This window comes from Chelonoidis abingdonii, chromosome 3, assembly GCF_003597395.2.
Source record: "Chelonoidis abingdonii isolate Lonesome George chromosome 3, CheloAbing_2.0, whole genome shotgun sequence".
In the NCBI taxonomy this organism is placed as follows: domain Eukaryota; kingdom Metazoa; phylum Chordata; order Testudines; family Testudinidae; genus Chelonoidis; species Chelonoidis abingdonii.
Genome location: NC_133771.1, coordinates 122,134,711 through 122,147,860, shown reverse-complemented (window position 1 = coordinate 122,147,860; position 13,150 = coordinate 122,134,711). Strand labels below are relative to the sequence as shown.

The following is a 13,150-nucleotide window of genomic DNA, read 5'->3' as shown; positions in this document are numbered from 1 at the left end:
TTCTCCACACTCTGTACCCTTATTCTTGGGGGATAACACTAGAAAATTATCTTCAGGGAATAATTTAAGAGTTATCGACACCTAAAAACTAGAAATCTTTCCTTTCCTCCTAGCATTTTAATACAAGCACATATTAAACATGGCTCAAATTTATCTACCTCTGAGCACCAGCATCATTTGGATCCACTGAAATGTGCACAGCTCGAAATCATGAGAGTTACCTACTGAGACAGAAGAAAGAGCCCAAAACTGTGTGTGTAAGTCATGGTAGAGACTATTTTTAAAATGTAATTTTGTTGATGAAGTAGTATTAATCTGGAAGACCTTCCACACCAAATTACAATAATTATACAGTATTGCAGTAATATAGATGAACTTTGGACTTAGATGTCAGTTTCCTTTAGTACGCTGCAAGAAACTATGAAACCACAGTCTCGGCAAATTCATACAGAGAATTGTGATGTCAATTTAACTAGCTCATTTTAAATCAACTTAAGCTTACAAAAGGTGCTTTCATCCTAAATCTGTTTTGAGTTGCTCGTAGCTCTCCAAAACTTGAATTATATGCTGAAATTTTCTGTTTCAAGTCTTCCCAAAGGTGATTTTTTTGAAAAAGTTTGAACAAAACTACATTTAACAACTTTTAAAAAACAATGTGACTTGGAGTTGGGAGTGAGGGAAGAGGGGAAAAGAATAATTTTCCATGTTATAAAACCATGTTCTCACAGCCTTCTCATGAACAACTCTAGCACAGAAATTTCAGGAGATAGAAAGTTGAATCTGGTACAGAAATAGCCTTCACTGAATGCTTTTGTGTGTTCCCAGGAAAACTGCTTTTGATTTGTCAACATTCTATTGAGCATACACAAAATGCATTTTTAATCAACACCAACACAAGTGTGGAAGACTCCTTGGCTGGGGTAGAGCTGGCTGTGTCTCCTGTTAGTTTTTCCTACCTCCTGACTGCATTGGGACCTTCTGGCAGTGACCCTGGCTCGCTGAAACGGCCCTAAAAGAACTGTTCCGTATAGTGAAAGTTAGAACTGTTCAGTCCCTCACTGCCCTAACAATCAAAAGGACTGGAAAGGTAGCTTAAAACAACTTTATCATCTCCCGCTCAGCTCTGCCAAACATAAAATAGGCATAGGGATTCCGCCACAAATAAAAGTGGTACATTCTTTCCAAGGTATTTCATATAATTCACAATTCTATGTATTTCAAGACTATACTAATTTTACCAATACAATGTTTTCATATATGGATATGGATAGGATAAATTTGGTAAGCGTTCTCTCTTCCAATTCTGAACCAAAATGTGTTGGCCCTACTTGAGAATACATATCCAATCACATCCTCTCATACACCTTGTAGAAACTTCCCATCCACTTCCTCACAATAGGTGTGGGGACATTCCTTTGCAGTACACTTCTACATAGATCTTGCCCTCTCTTCTCATATAGATACCTCATTTCAACCAACTGTCTCTCTTCACAACCACCCTAGGTAGAGGTGTCCCTGGATCTAACTGGATACCGTTCTCCCTCAGATCAGATATGCTTTCAGATTTTTTTTTTTTTACTTGCCGTAAGAAGAAATTATAAGGATTACAATTAGGTCTGCTACAATAAAACACTAATAATATCAAACATTTTTAATTTTCTTTGAAAAGATGAAATTCTAATAATTGTTTTAGCAGAAACAAGACATACCTTGTCATCCCCAGGACAACGGTATAAATTCTGGAAAGTGCTGATGATATTATTGCTGAATCTAGGAGCAAACACATCCTTCTCTTGCCCAAACTGATGCCGGGACTGTCGCACAATAGAGTCAATGACATAGAGACCAGGCACCTTGTATTCTGGTTTGCACTATACAAAGAAGATAGTTTAAAAATAATGTATAATTGAAAAAGAACAAAATCAAGCAGTTAAGAGCCCAAGGACAGAAAATATCAACAAAATCTTAAATGACTAGATTTTTCCACTCCTTACATTTTATAAATTGACTTACCAATACAAGTAAATGCTTGTGATGGTGCACAATAATTTTTAATTTGTCAAAGTTCTATGGATATCAATATCATAACAATAAGACTTTAAATATATACACTATTTTTTAATAATACATTTTATCTGAGTTTGCATTGTATACATACATGACAAATCTGAAGCCATCTCAATTATTACAGCCTCGTTCAAATTTTCAGCTCATAGTACCTATATGCATCATGCTGAATATCAAATTTCACATCATTCAAAAAAACTGGACTTACAATCAGTCTGGCAATTTTAAACTAAAACAAGGAAGAGTGTATAGTTTTGAAATGTAATGCTACTGTACCCTGGTCAGATACAAAGCACTGCACTAGTGACCAGGCAGAAAGAATTTCAACAAAGGAAGTTGGGGCTTGGTGTTAGCAAGTTTCTATACTTTTTTTTTTTCCTTTCTTAACATTCACTCAAAACTCTGGCTCATTTTAAGTCCCCGTAAGCAATATGACAAACCTTCATCTGAAATAGAAAATCATTAACTATTTCTGTCCCTAACACCCATACGTTTGTTTACTTGAGAAGACACCAATTGTATCTGTTTTAAAACTTTGGGAAAATTTGAAACTTACCGTATGTTCATAAGCCGAATATTTTTGGTAAAAAAATGAAGCATCAAAGAGCAGGGGTCAGCTTATAAATGGTACTACACCAAAATTTGATTATTTTAAACTCTATGACAGGGGTCGGCCAAAGGCGGCATGCAAGCTGATTTACTGTGGCATGCTGCTGCCAGCCTGGTGTCCCCATCACCGGCCCTGCTCAGCCCGCTGCCTGCCTGGGTGGATGGAACCCTGGGCCAGCAGCAGGCTGAGTGGGGCCGGCAGCCGAGAACCCTGCTGGCAGGGGCCGGCAGACGGAACCGCAGACCAGCAGTGGGCTGAGTGGCTCAGCCCGCTGCCAGCCTGGGGTCCCAGCCGCTGATTCGCTCAGCCTGCTGCCGGTCTGAGGTTCCATTCGACGGCCCTGTAAAGGTAAAATGTATTACTGGCACGCGAAATCTTAAATTACTGTGAATAAATGAAGACTTGGCACACCACTTCTGAAAGGTTGCCAACTCCTGCTCTATGGAATCACTGAATTGAATGTCTAATACACTGTCGTTTTGTTTACCTGGAGCGTTACATCGTTTGGGGTGTATGGGGTTATCAGGGAGGGGTAATACCTCTGATGCGGGAGCAGTCGTACTCCTAGGAGTAGCTCATCCACTTTGGTTCCCACTTGACACCCAGCTCTCACCCGTGGCTCCAAGCAGCTGTCAGCAGACGACAGCAGCCACACCCTGGAAACTGTCTCAACTGGCGGGCTAAACCAGGTGAGGGTAGCCAATGAGTCTGTGACCCTCAGTGAGTTAGGGCCTGTCTACCCATTGCATGTGAAGGCTGGATCCAGCTGACTGAGGAAACCTGGTTCAACGGTCAGGAAGGCGGTGACAGCAAGCGTTGTGGAACTCTCAAGAGCACGACAACACACATAGGGCAGGGCACAGTGGATGACCAGGACGCCTATCTCCAGTCGTCTCAACTCTTGTCTTGCCACTGGATATAGATAGGAACTGGAAAGAGAGAGTGAAGTTGACGTCGTGCAACTCTCCCTCATTTTAATCCAATTCACGTGCAAGTCTCGACATATCATATCATATCACACCTTATCAAGTCCTGTGGCAATGGGCAAGCGACAAAGCAGCAGGTGTGGATACACTGAGAGTTATAGCCGTGGACCTGCACACAGGCGGCTCAGGTATAATGGTCATTCCTCACTGACCAAAGCAGCAGTGGAGCTTGGCGTCTTCTTGAGCGGCTGAGCAGCCCTATTCAGGATTGCACTGCTCACCTCTGTAGAATGAGGACGGGGCTAGAAAAAGTGCCCTAAACATTGCTTGCTTCACCTTACCCTGGCCAGCATACCGCAGCTGGCGGGGATCCCAAAAAAGCGGTCCAACAAAAACAAATCTTAAGAGTGACACCGATCACCACTGGCACATGGAATGTGTGCACGCTACTGGACAACATCACGGCAGACAGACCGGAGAGAAGAACGGCACTTGTTGCCAAAGAGCTCGCACGCTACAACACTGACATTGCAGCACTTAGCGAAACTCGCCTTGCTAATGAAGGACTGCTGTTCGAGTCACGTGGAGGCTATACATTCTTCTGGAGTGGTCGCAGCAGTGATGAGCGTCGCGAATCTGGAGTTGGCTTCGCCATCAAGAATCATCTTGTTCGGAAACTTGCCAGTCCCCCCAAGGGTATGAATGACCGACTCATGACAATGCAGCTTCCGCTTCAAAAAGGAAAAAAGGTACTCTGATCAGCGCATACGCTCCCACAATGACCAACCCAGAAGATGCGATGCCGCAGCCTGGGAAAGAGTCATCGGGAAAAATGGAATGGGAAAGTGTTACTGCTGAAAACCTGTGCAGCACATGACCTTCTGATCACAAATACAGTCTTCCCTACCCGTAACAGGACTTTGTGGATGCATCTCCATTCCAAGCACTGGCATCTGATCGACTATGTCATCATTAGGAGAAGGGACAGACAAGATGTCAGGGTTACAAAAGCTGTTGGACGGATCACAGGCTCATAGTATCCAAAATGAAGCTCTGATTCATGCTGAAGAGACGACCACAAGGCTGTAAGGCTCTCAAAAGGATCAACGTGTCAAAGCTGAAGAACAGCCGCCTCACTGAAAATCTAGCAGAAAACCTAGAGAATGACCTTGCTGATCTTCGTATTGAGGATGACGCTGAGAAAGACAGAGCGATTCTGCAACACTGTCCATACAGCTGCATCAAAGGTATTGGGGCCCTCTACACGCAGGTGGCAAGACTGCTTTGACGAAAATGACGCAGAAATCCAGGTCTTACTTGCTGAGAAGCATCGCCTGCATCATGCATATCAGAACGATCCCTCCTCAGCAGCAAAGACGACTGCCTTTATCAGCACTCGCAGAACAGTACAGAACTGACTGTGCAAAATGCGAGACTTGTGGCTGAGTGCCAAAGCAGATGAAATACAGGCGTATGTGGACAGGAACGACTATAAGCAGTTTTATAAAGCCCTCAACACACTCTATGGTCCACAGTCTTCTGGGAGCTTTCCCCTCCTGAACTCTGATGGCACTGTGCTCCTTACAGAGAAGACGTAGATTCTCCAGAGATGGGCTGAACATTTTGAAGCAGTTCTCAACTGCCCCTCAGTCATTAATGATGAGGTCATTGACAAGGTGCCCCAGGTTGCAGTCAACGACTCCATGGATGCTTCACCAGAAGAGGACGAAGTGAAGAAAGCCATCAACCAGCTGACAAGTGGCAAAGCCCCAGGGTCAGATGCCATACCAGCAGAGGTGTACAAAGTCGGTGGACCTGTGCTGCTACGGAAACTCACTGAGCTATTCCAGTCCTTCTGGAAGCAGGGATCCATTCCACAGGAATTTAGAGATGCGTCCATCGTGCACCTCTATAAGAGGAAGGGCAATCACCAGGTATGCGACAATCATTGTGGAATCTTGCTGCTCTCTACAGTGGGAAAGTTCTTGCACGGGTTCTGTTGAACCAACTGATCACTCACCTGGAGCAGGGCTTACTGCCAAAATCACAGTACTGCTTCCGCAAGGGACATGGGACTATTGACATGATCTTCACTGTGTGTCAGCTACAGGACAAATGTCAAGAGCAGAATCGTGAACTCTACACAACTTTTGTGGACCTCACAAAAGTGTTTGACTCTGTCAGTCGCCAGGGCCTGTGGAGGATCATGTCGAAATTCGGCTGTCCAGACAGATTCATACGAATGGTACATCAATTTCATCACGGTACGATGGCTCGTGTCCTGGATGACAGTGAAACATCTGAGGCCTTCCCAGTCACCAGCGGTGTCAAGCAAGGGTGTGTTTTAGCACCCACTTTGTTCAGCATGATATTCTCTGCCACTCTGACTGATGCCTTTCAATACTGTACTGAAGGAGTAGGCCTGAAGTACAGAACTGACTGGAAACTATTCAATCTGAGGTGACTGCGTGCCATCACCAAGGTGAAGGAAACTGTACTTCGAGACTTTCTCTTTGCCAATGTTTGTGCTCTGAATGTTAGTACAGAGCCAGAAATGCAAGCCAGTGCGGACAAGTTTTCATCTGCATGCAACAACTTCGGTCTCAACATTAACATCAAGAAGACTCCCCACGCTCCATACTCAGAACCGTCCATCACTGTAAATGGACAGAGACTTCAGGCAGTAGACCACTTCACGTACCTGGACAGTACCCTTCCCCGAGCAGTGTCAATCAATGATGAAGTAAACTGCAGAACTGCTAAAGCCAGCTCTGCATTTGGCCGATTGCGCTCCAACGTCTGGGAACGTCAAGGGATCAGCCTACCAACGAAGCTGAAGGTCTACCGAGCAGTGGTGCTTCCAACTCTGCTGTACGCCTGCGAGACGTGGACTGTCTATCGGAGTCATGCACGAAGGCTCAATCACTTCCACATTTCCTGTCTGCGAAAGCTTCTAAAAATCAGATGGCAGGACAAAATGTCCGATATTGAAGTCCTTACCAGAGCCAGTCTGCCGTCAGTTCACACACTGCTGATGAGAGCCCTGACCAGATGGGCCAGACATGTCGTGAGAATGTCAGACGAACGCATTCCTAAATAGCTCTTCTATAGAGAAGAAACCCAGGGAAAGCGCTCCCATGGAGGAAAAAACAAGCGGTTCAAGGACACCCTTAAGACCTCCCTGAAGTCCCTCGAAATCAACACTGCCACATGGGAAACCCTCGCACTGAACCGTCCAGCACAGCACAGCCTCATTCACACAGGCAGTAATATCTTTGAGGTGAGGTGTACTGCTGAGGCTGAAAGAAAGCGTGAGCTGCGCAAGTTCAGAGCTGCCCGCACATCATCGACAGTGCCATCACGTTTGCCCGATGTGTGACAGGACGTTCCAAGCCCGAATCGGACTGATCAGTCATCTTCAGATGCACAGAGACCGGTCATCGAACAAATGAGTTATTGAGGTGTTCATCGACAACGATGAACGATCACCACCACCACATCACTTGCAGCGTCTGTAGGCATGGAGCCCCTAAGCTCCATGAGGCCATGATTCAATCGTTCCCAGCCAATGGGAACCTCTGAACCGCGGCCACAGGGAGCTGAGGGGCTCCATGCCTGTGGACACTTCAAGTAAATGAAACGTCCCGACTCGCCAGCGGCTTACCCTGATGGGCCGGGAGACAAAGTTTCCCAACCCTGAAATAGAGGGCTGGCTTATGAAAGGGTCTTTCATACAGTTTTTGCTATTTTTACCTATACTTTTTGGGGGGGGGGGTGGGGGGGGCTTATAAATGAATGGGCTAATGAACGAGTATATATGGTATATACAAATGGTATAATACCTATAAAATCACTGAAGCACAAAATATAATCCTAGTTAAAGAAAATTTTACACAGGAGAAATTACTGCCAAGGTCTTGTGAATGCACAAAGCTGAACCACTGTAACTAAAATCAGTTTAAAGATATTTTTAGTTAAACTGGTGCAAACCTTTGTGCAGCCACTCTTATATCAGTGCATCTTGCATCTGTACACTTACTGATACAACCTAAAACAATATGAACCAGGTTTTTAACTTGATTTAAGAGAGTCTCACAGGTATTTATGCTTCTTTAGCTAAATCAGTTTAAACACACAACTTAAACTTGTGCAACTATGCGTGCAGACCAGGCCTAAGAAATAAATGAAACCTAAGACAGTTCATTAAAATATTCTCAAATATATCTTGTATTGGCTGCAATCAGAATCTTAAACACAATAGCGTAACTGTCCTATCACTAGAGTAACAGAAATAAGAGACAGAAAACATCTTCTAGTCTGTATCTCTATAATACATTTCCTAGCAATCTGGACAGTCCAGTTTTAAAAGTCCCAAGTTACTGCTGATCCCACCATTTCCCAAGGTAAAGTGGTCCACAACCTAATAGTACTCATTATCAAGACTTTTTCTGGATATTTACCTTAATTTTTCCATTCATTTTATCCAATTTATAACCCAGTATATAACATCATAAAATTCCTTCCTTTCCTTGGTGTTTACACCCTTGAATACTCATCTTGAATACCAAGATCTTCGGAGATTTTTTCAGTCATTGCTTAAACCAGCTCTACATATTTAGATTTTCTAATCTTTCCTTAAATCTCAACCCCTGCAGCCTTCTATCACTTACGTCGTTCTTCTCTGGAATCCCTCTACTCAATAATATCAGCAACATGATGCCCATGAGCAGTATTTCAGGAGTGTTTGCACAGAAGCTGTGCGTATAGCTACTGTTACCTTCCTGGCTCATGAAGTCCATAAACATATTTATAGCACCTTGTAACTCATGTGTCTAATATGCTGCCCAGTCTCAACTCTAAATCCTTCAGCATTCGCTCTTTCCTGGTTTCTCATTTGCACTAATTATCTAAGGGGTAAAGGAGTTCAGGAGAGCTGGCAGTTTCTCAAGGAGACAATATTAAAGGCACTACTGCAAACTATCGCAATGCGACGGAAAGCTAGACAGAGTAATAAGTCAACATGGCTTCATCATGAGCTCTTAGTGACCTGAAAAACAAAACAGAATCCTACGAAAAATAGAAACACGGACGAATTGCTAAGGAGGAGTACAAAAGAACAGCATGCACAAGCATGTAGGGACAAAATCCAAAAAGGGTAAGGCACGAAATGAGATACACCTAGCAAGGGACATAAAAGGCAATAAGAACAGGTTCTATAAGTATGTTAGGAGCATGAGAAAGAACAAGGAAAGTCTAGGTATAGTTAGTGGGGAAAGAGCACTAAACTGATGACATCAAGGAAGTGGAAACGTTTAATGTCTATTTTCCTTCAATCGTCACTAAAAAAAGATTAATAGTGATCAGATACTCAACACAATTAATTAACAAGGGATAAGGACCACAAGACAAAACATGGAAGTAACAAGTTAAAGAATATTTTAGTAAGTTAGATGTATTTAAGTGAGTGAAATTCATCTGCGGGTACTTAAGAGACTAGTTGACGTCACCTCAGAACTGTGAGCAATTATCTTTGAGAACTCAAGGAGCACTGGTGAGGCCCCAGAAAACTGGAAAAAGGGCAATCACAGTACCTGTCTTTTAAAAGAGGAACAGAGAGGACCCAGGGAATTATAAAACCAATCAGCCTAACTTCAACACCTGAAAAGATACTGGAACAAATTATTTAATATTAATTTGTAAACACCTGGAAGACAATAGGGTTACTATGAAAAACCAGCACGTATTTTTCAAGAACAAATCATGCCAAACCAACCTAATTTCCTTCTTTGACAGGACCACTAGCCTAGTGGATAAGGGAGGAAGCAGGATAAGTGATATATCTTGATTTTAGTGACGCTTCTGACACAGTTCCATATAACTTTCTCACAAGCAAAGTAGGAAAACATGATCTAGATGAAATTACTATAAGATGGGTGCACAACTGAAATGAAGTAGTAATTATCAATGGTTTGCTATCAAATTGGGAAGATATATGTAGTGAAATCCTGCTGGGGTCACTCCTGGGTCCGGTACTATTCAATATTTTCATTAATGACTTGGATAACGGAGTGGAGCGTAAGTTTATAAAGCCTGTGGATGACAACAAGCTGAGAGGGGTTGCAAGCACTTTGGGGGACAGGATTAGAATTCAAAATGACCTTCATAGACAGAGAATTGGTCTGAAATCAGCAAGATGAAATTCAGTAAAGACAAGCACAAAGGACTACACTTAGGAAATAAAAATTAAATGCACTACTACAGAATGGGGGATAAATAGCTAAGTGGCAGCACGGCTAAAAAGGATCTGGAGGATTATAGAGGATGACAAACTGAATGAGTCAATAATGTGATACAGTTGCAGAAAAGGAGGATTTCATTCTTAGATGTATTCACAGAAGTGTTGTGAACAAGGGCTCGCCTACACTAGGAAATTAGATCAGTATAACTACCTTGCTGGGGGGCGGGGGGGCTGAAAAATCTACACCCCTGAATAATGCAATTATACTGACCTAACCCCTGGTGTAGAAAGCACTGAGTTGACAGGAGAATTCTCCTGTTGACCTAGCTACTGCCTTTTGGGGAGGCAGATTACATACACTGACAGAAAAAGCCCTCCCATCAGCACATGTAGTGTCTTCATTGAAGCAGTGCCGCTGCAGTGTTTTAAGTGTAGACAAGTCCAAAGAGTCAAGAGGTAACTGTCCTGCTCTACTCTACACAAGTGAGGCATCAGCTGGAGTACTGTGTCCAAATTTGGCACCACACCAGAAAATACATGGATATGTCCAGAGAAGAGCAACAAAAACGATTAAAGGTTTAGAAAACCCGATCTATGAAGAACAGTTAAAAAAAAAACTTGACACGTTTAGTCTTAAGAAGCATAAATGGGAATGGGGCTGGAATGTAAATTCCCAGGGACTCCAGAGTGTATCTCAAGTCCTTTAGAGAACAGAGAGACTCACCTATCTTTTTATTAAAAAGGTTGGACTCGTCGAAGAGAAGGTCTTGGATAGTATTTTGGACTTCTCTAGGGAAGCCCAATGACTGAAGCCACAAGCCCCTTCGCACGTCCAGTCCTGTGGCTCAAGATCTGGATGCTGTATCTGCGGTATCTACTGCAGCCTGTAGAGCCACCTTTGCTACCAAACTCCCCTCATCCAGAAAGTACTGGAACTAGACTGAGTCTTCCATAGGTGGCTTATCTTTAAATGTCACAAGCCTAGCACAGATGTTAAAATGGTTAAAATAAAGGCCTGGTAATTAGCAATACGAAATTTGAAGTCTGCAGAGGAGAAAACCTTACTACCCAGAAGGTCCAGTCTCTTTGATTCTTTATCTGCCGCAGTAGATTTTTAGTAGTGCGACTGAGCTCTCTCCGTAGCCACTTGTACCACTAACTAATTAGGGGCAGGATGGGAAAACAAGAAGTCCACACCCTTGGCCAGCACAAAATAGCATCTTTTGGCTCTTTTTTGGCATAGGGACACAAACAGCTCTGATTGGTTCTAATATGGCCTAGGTGATTGAGAGGGCCACCCTGACCAGTCCCTGTGGTTACAAAATGCCCAGGAGTCGATGCTAAGGGTCCTGAACCTCCTCTTGCAAGATTTATAAATCAACAGCAACCCCCTGCAACAACCCCTTGGTGGTAGTCATCCAGCAAAGACGATGACAAAGGGGTGACAGTTTTGTCTGGGGATGACGAGGAAGTTCCTGTCAAAACTGGTTCTGGTTCCTCCTCCTCATACACCAATGGAACCAGCTAATGAGAAGGGGAGGAGTGATACGACTCCTCAGAGAACCCAAGCATGATCTTCGACATGCTAAGGGCCTCGGTACCAGACCAGACAAAATGGCCTGTTCGAGCAGGTGCTACTTAAGCAAAGATCCTGAACCACTAGAGTTCTTTTCTTGAACAATCTGCAGATCGAATAATGCTTTTTGAGATGGCTCTCACTCAGACAAAGCAGGTACAGCATATGCTTCTCCTCACAAGATGACAATGTTTAAATCCCAGTGAGGGCACCACCATGGGAACAGACCACTACAACTAACTAGGGCTGTCAATTAATCAAATTAAGTCATGTGATAAATTTAAAAAAATAAATTGTGATTAAAAATTAATCTCAATCGCAGTTTTAAACAAAAGAATACAATTTGAATTTATTAAATATTTTGGATGTTTTTCTACATTTTCAAATGTATTGATTTCAATTACAATACAGAATACATAGTGTACCCTGCTCACTTTAGATTACTTTTCATTCCAAATATTTGCACTGTAAAAATGACAAATGAAATAGTATTTTTCAATTCACCTCATTCTAGCACTGTTGTGCAATCTCTTTATCATGAAAGTGCAACATAAAAATGTACATTTTTTTTGTTACAGAACTGCACTCAAAAACAAAACAATGTAAAACTTTAGCATTTACAACTCCTTTCAGTCCTACTTCTTGTGCAGCCAATCGTTATGAGAAATAAGTTTGTTTACATTTACAGGAGATAATGCTGCCTGCTTTTTCACAAGGTCATCTTCAACCAGCATTCTGGAGGACATGCTTCCATGCTGATGATGTTAGTTAAAAAAATTGCATTAATTAAATTAGTGACTTAACTCCCTGGAGGAGAATTGCATGTCTCCTGCTCCATGGTTTTACCCGCATTCTATCACGTATTTTGTGTTATGGTAATCTTGGGTGATGACTCAGCATACATTGTTTGATTTAAGAACACTTTCAATGCAGATATGATAAAACAGAAAGAAGGCTCCAATATCAGATTTCTAAAGATAGCTAAAACATTAGACCAAAGGTGTCATAAACACATAGTAGGAGTTAATAGAACAGAAGTACTTTATATCTCTTTTGACTGTAAGGGGTTAACAAGTTCAGTAAGCCTGGCTGTCACCTGACCAGAGGACCAATCAGGAGACAGGATACTTTCAAATCTTGAGGGAGGGAAGTTTCTGCGTGTGCTGTTAGTTTTTGGTTGTTGTTCATTCTGGGGTCATGAGAGACCCCAGACGTGCGACCAGGTTTCTCTCCAATATCTTGAATCCAGGTTCTTTTAAGATTCGCAATATGAGTACTAGGTAGATGGCGGTTAGGTTTATGGTTTGTTTCTTTATTTGCAAATGTGCATTTGGCTGGAAGGAGTAATATTTGTGTATTCGCTTGGAAGGAGTTCAAATTTATATTTTGATAAAAATTCTTAATTTGTTACCTTGTATACTTAGGACGGGGGTAATTCCGCAGGTGACTATAGCTGAAGAACCTGTACTAATCCATACTTAATTTACAAGATAAATTTTTTCTGTCTTTAATTAAAAGATTTCTTGTTTAAGAGAGCTGATTGTTTTTTTTATTCTGTGAGACCCCAGAGGAACGGTCTGGATTCACCAGGGATGGTGGGGAGAAAAGGAGGGAAGGGGGAAGAGAGAGGCTTATTCTCTCTGTGTCAGGGAGAGTCTGGGAGGGGGAGAGAGAAGCGCGGGGGAAGGTTGTGCATTTTCCTCTCTGTTTTAAAGTTCAAGGAGAGTTTTGAA

General features: G+C 42.6%; 1 protein-coding gene across 5 annotated transcripts in view; it reads right to left on the bottom strand.

Annotated features, from left to right (window-relative positions):
* Positions 1 to 13,150, bottom strand: part of SCAF8 (SR-related CTD associated factor 8) — a 147,621-nt gene that overhangs the window by 102,678 nt on the left and 31,793 nt on the right. For all 5 annotated transcript variants that reach the window (XM_032772074.2, XM_032772072.2, XM_032772071.2 and 2 more), the window contains exon 4: positions 1,710 to 1,871. In XM_032772074.2, coding sequence (XP_032627965.1) covers positions 1,710 to 1,871 — 162 coding nt within the window. The remainder of the gene's footprint in view (positions 1 to 1,709; positions 1,872 to 13,150) is intronic.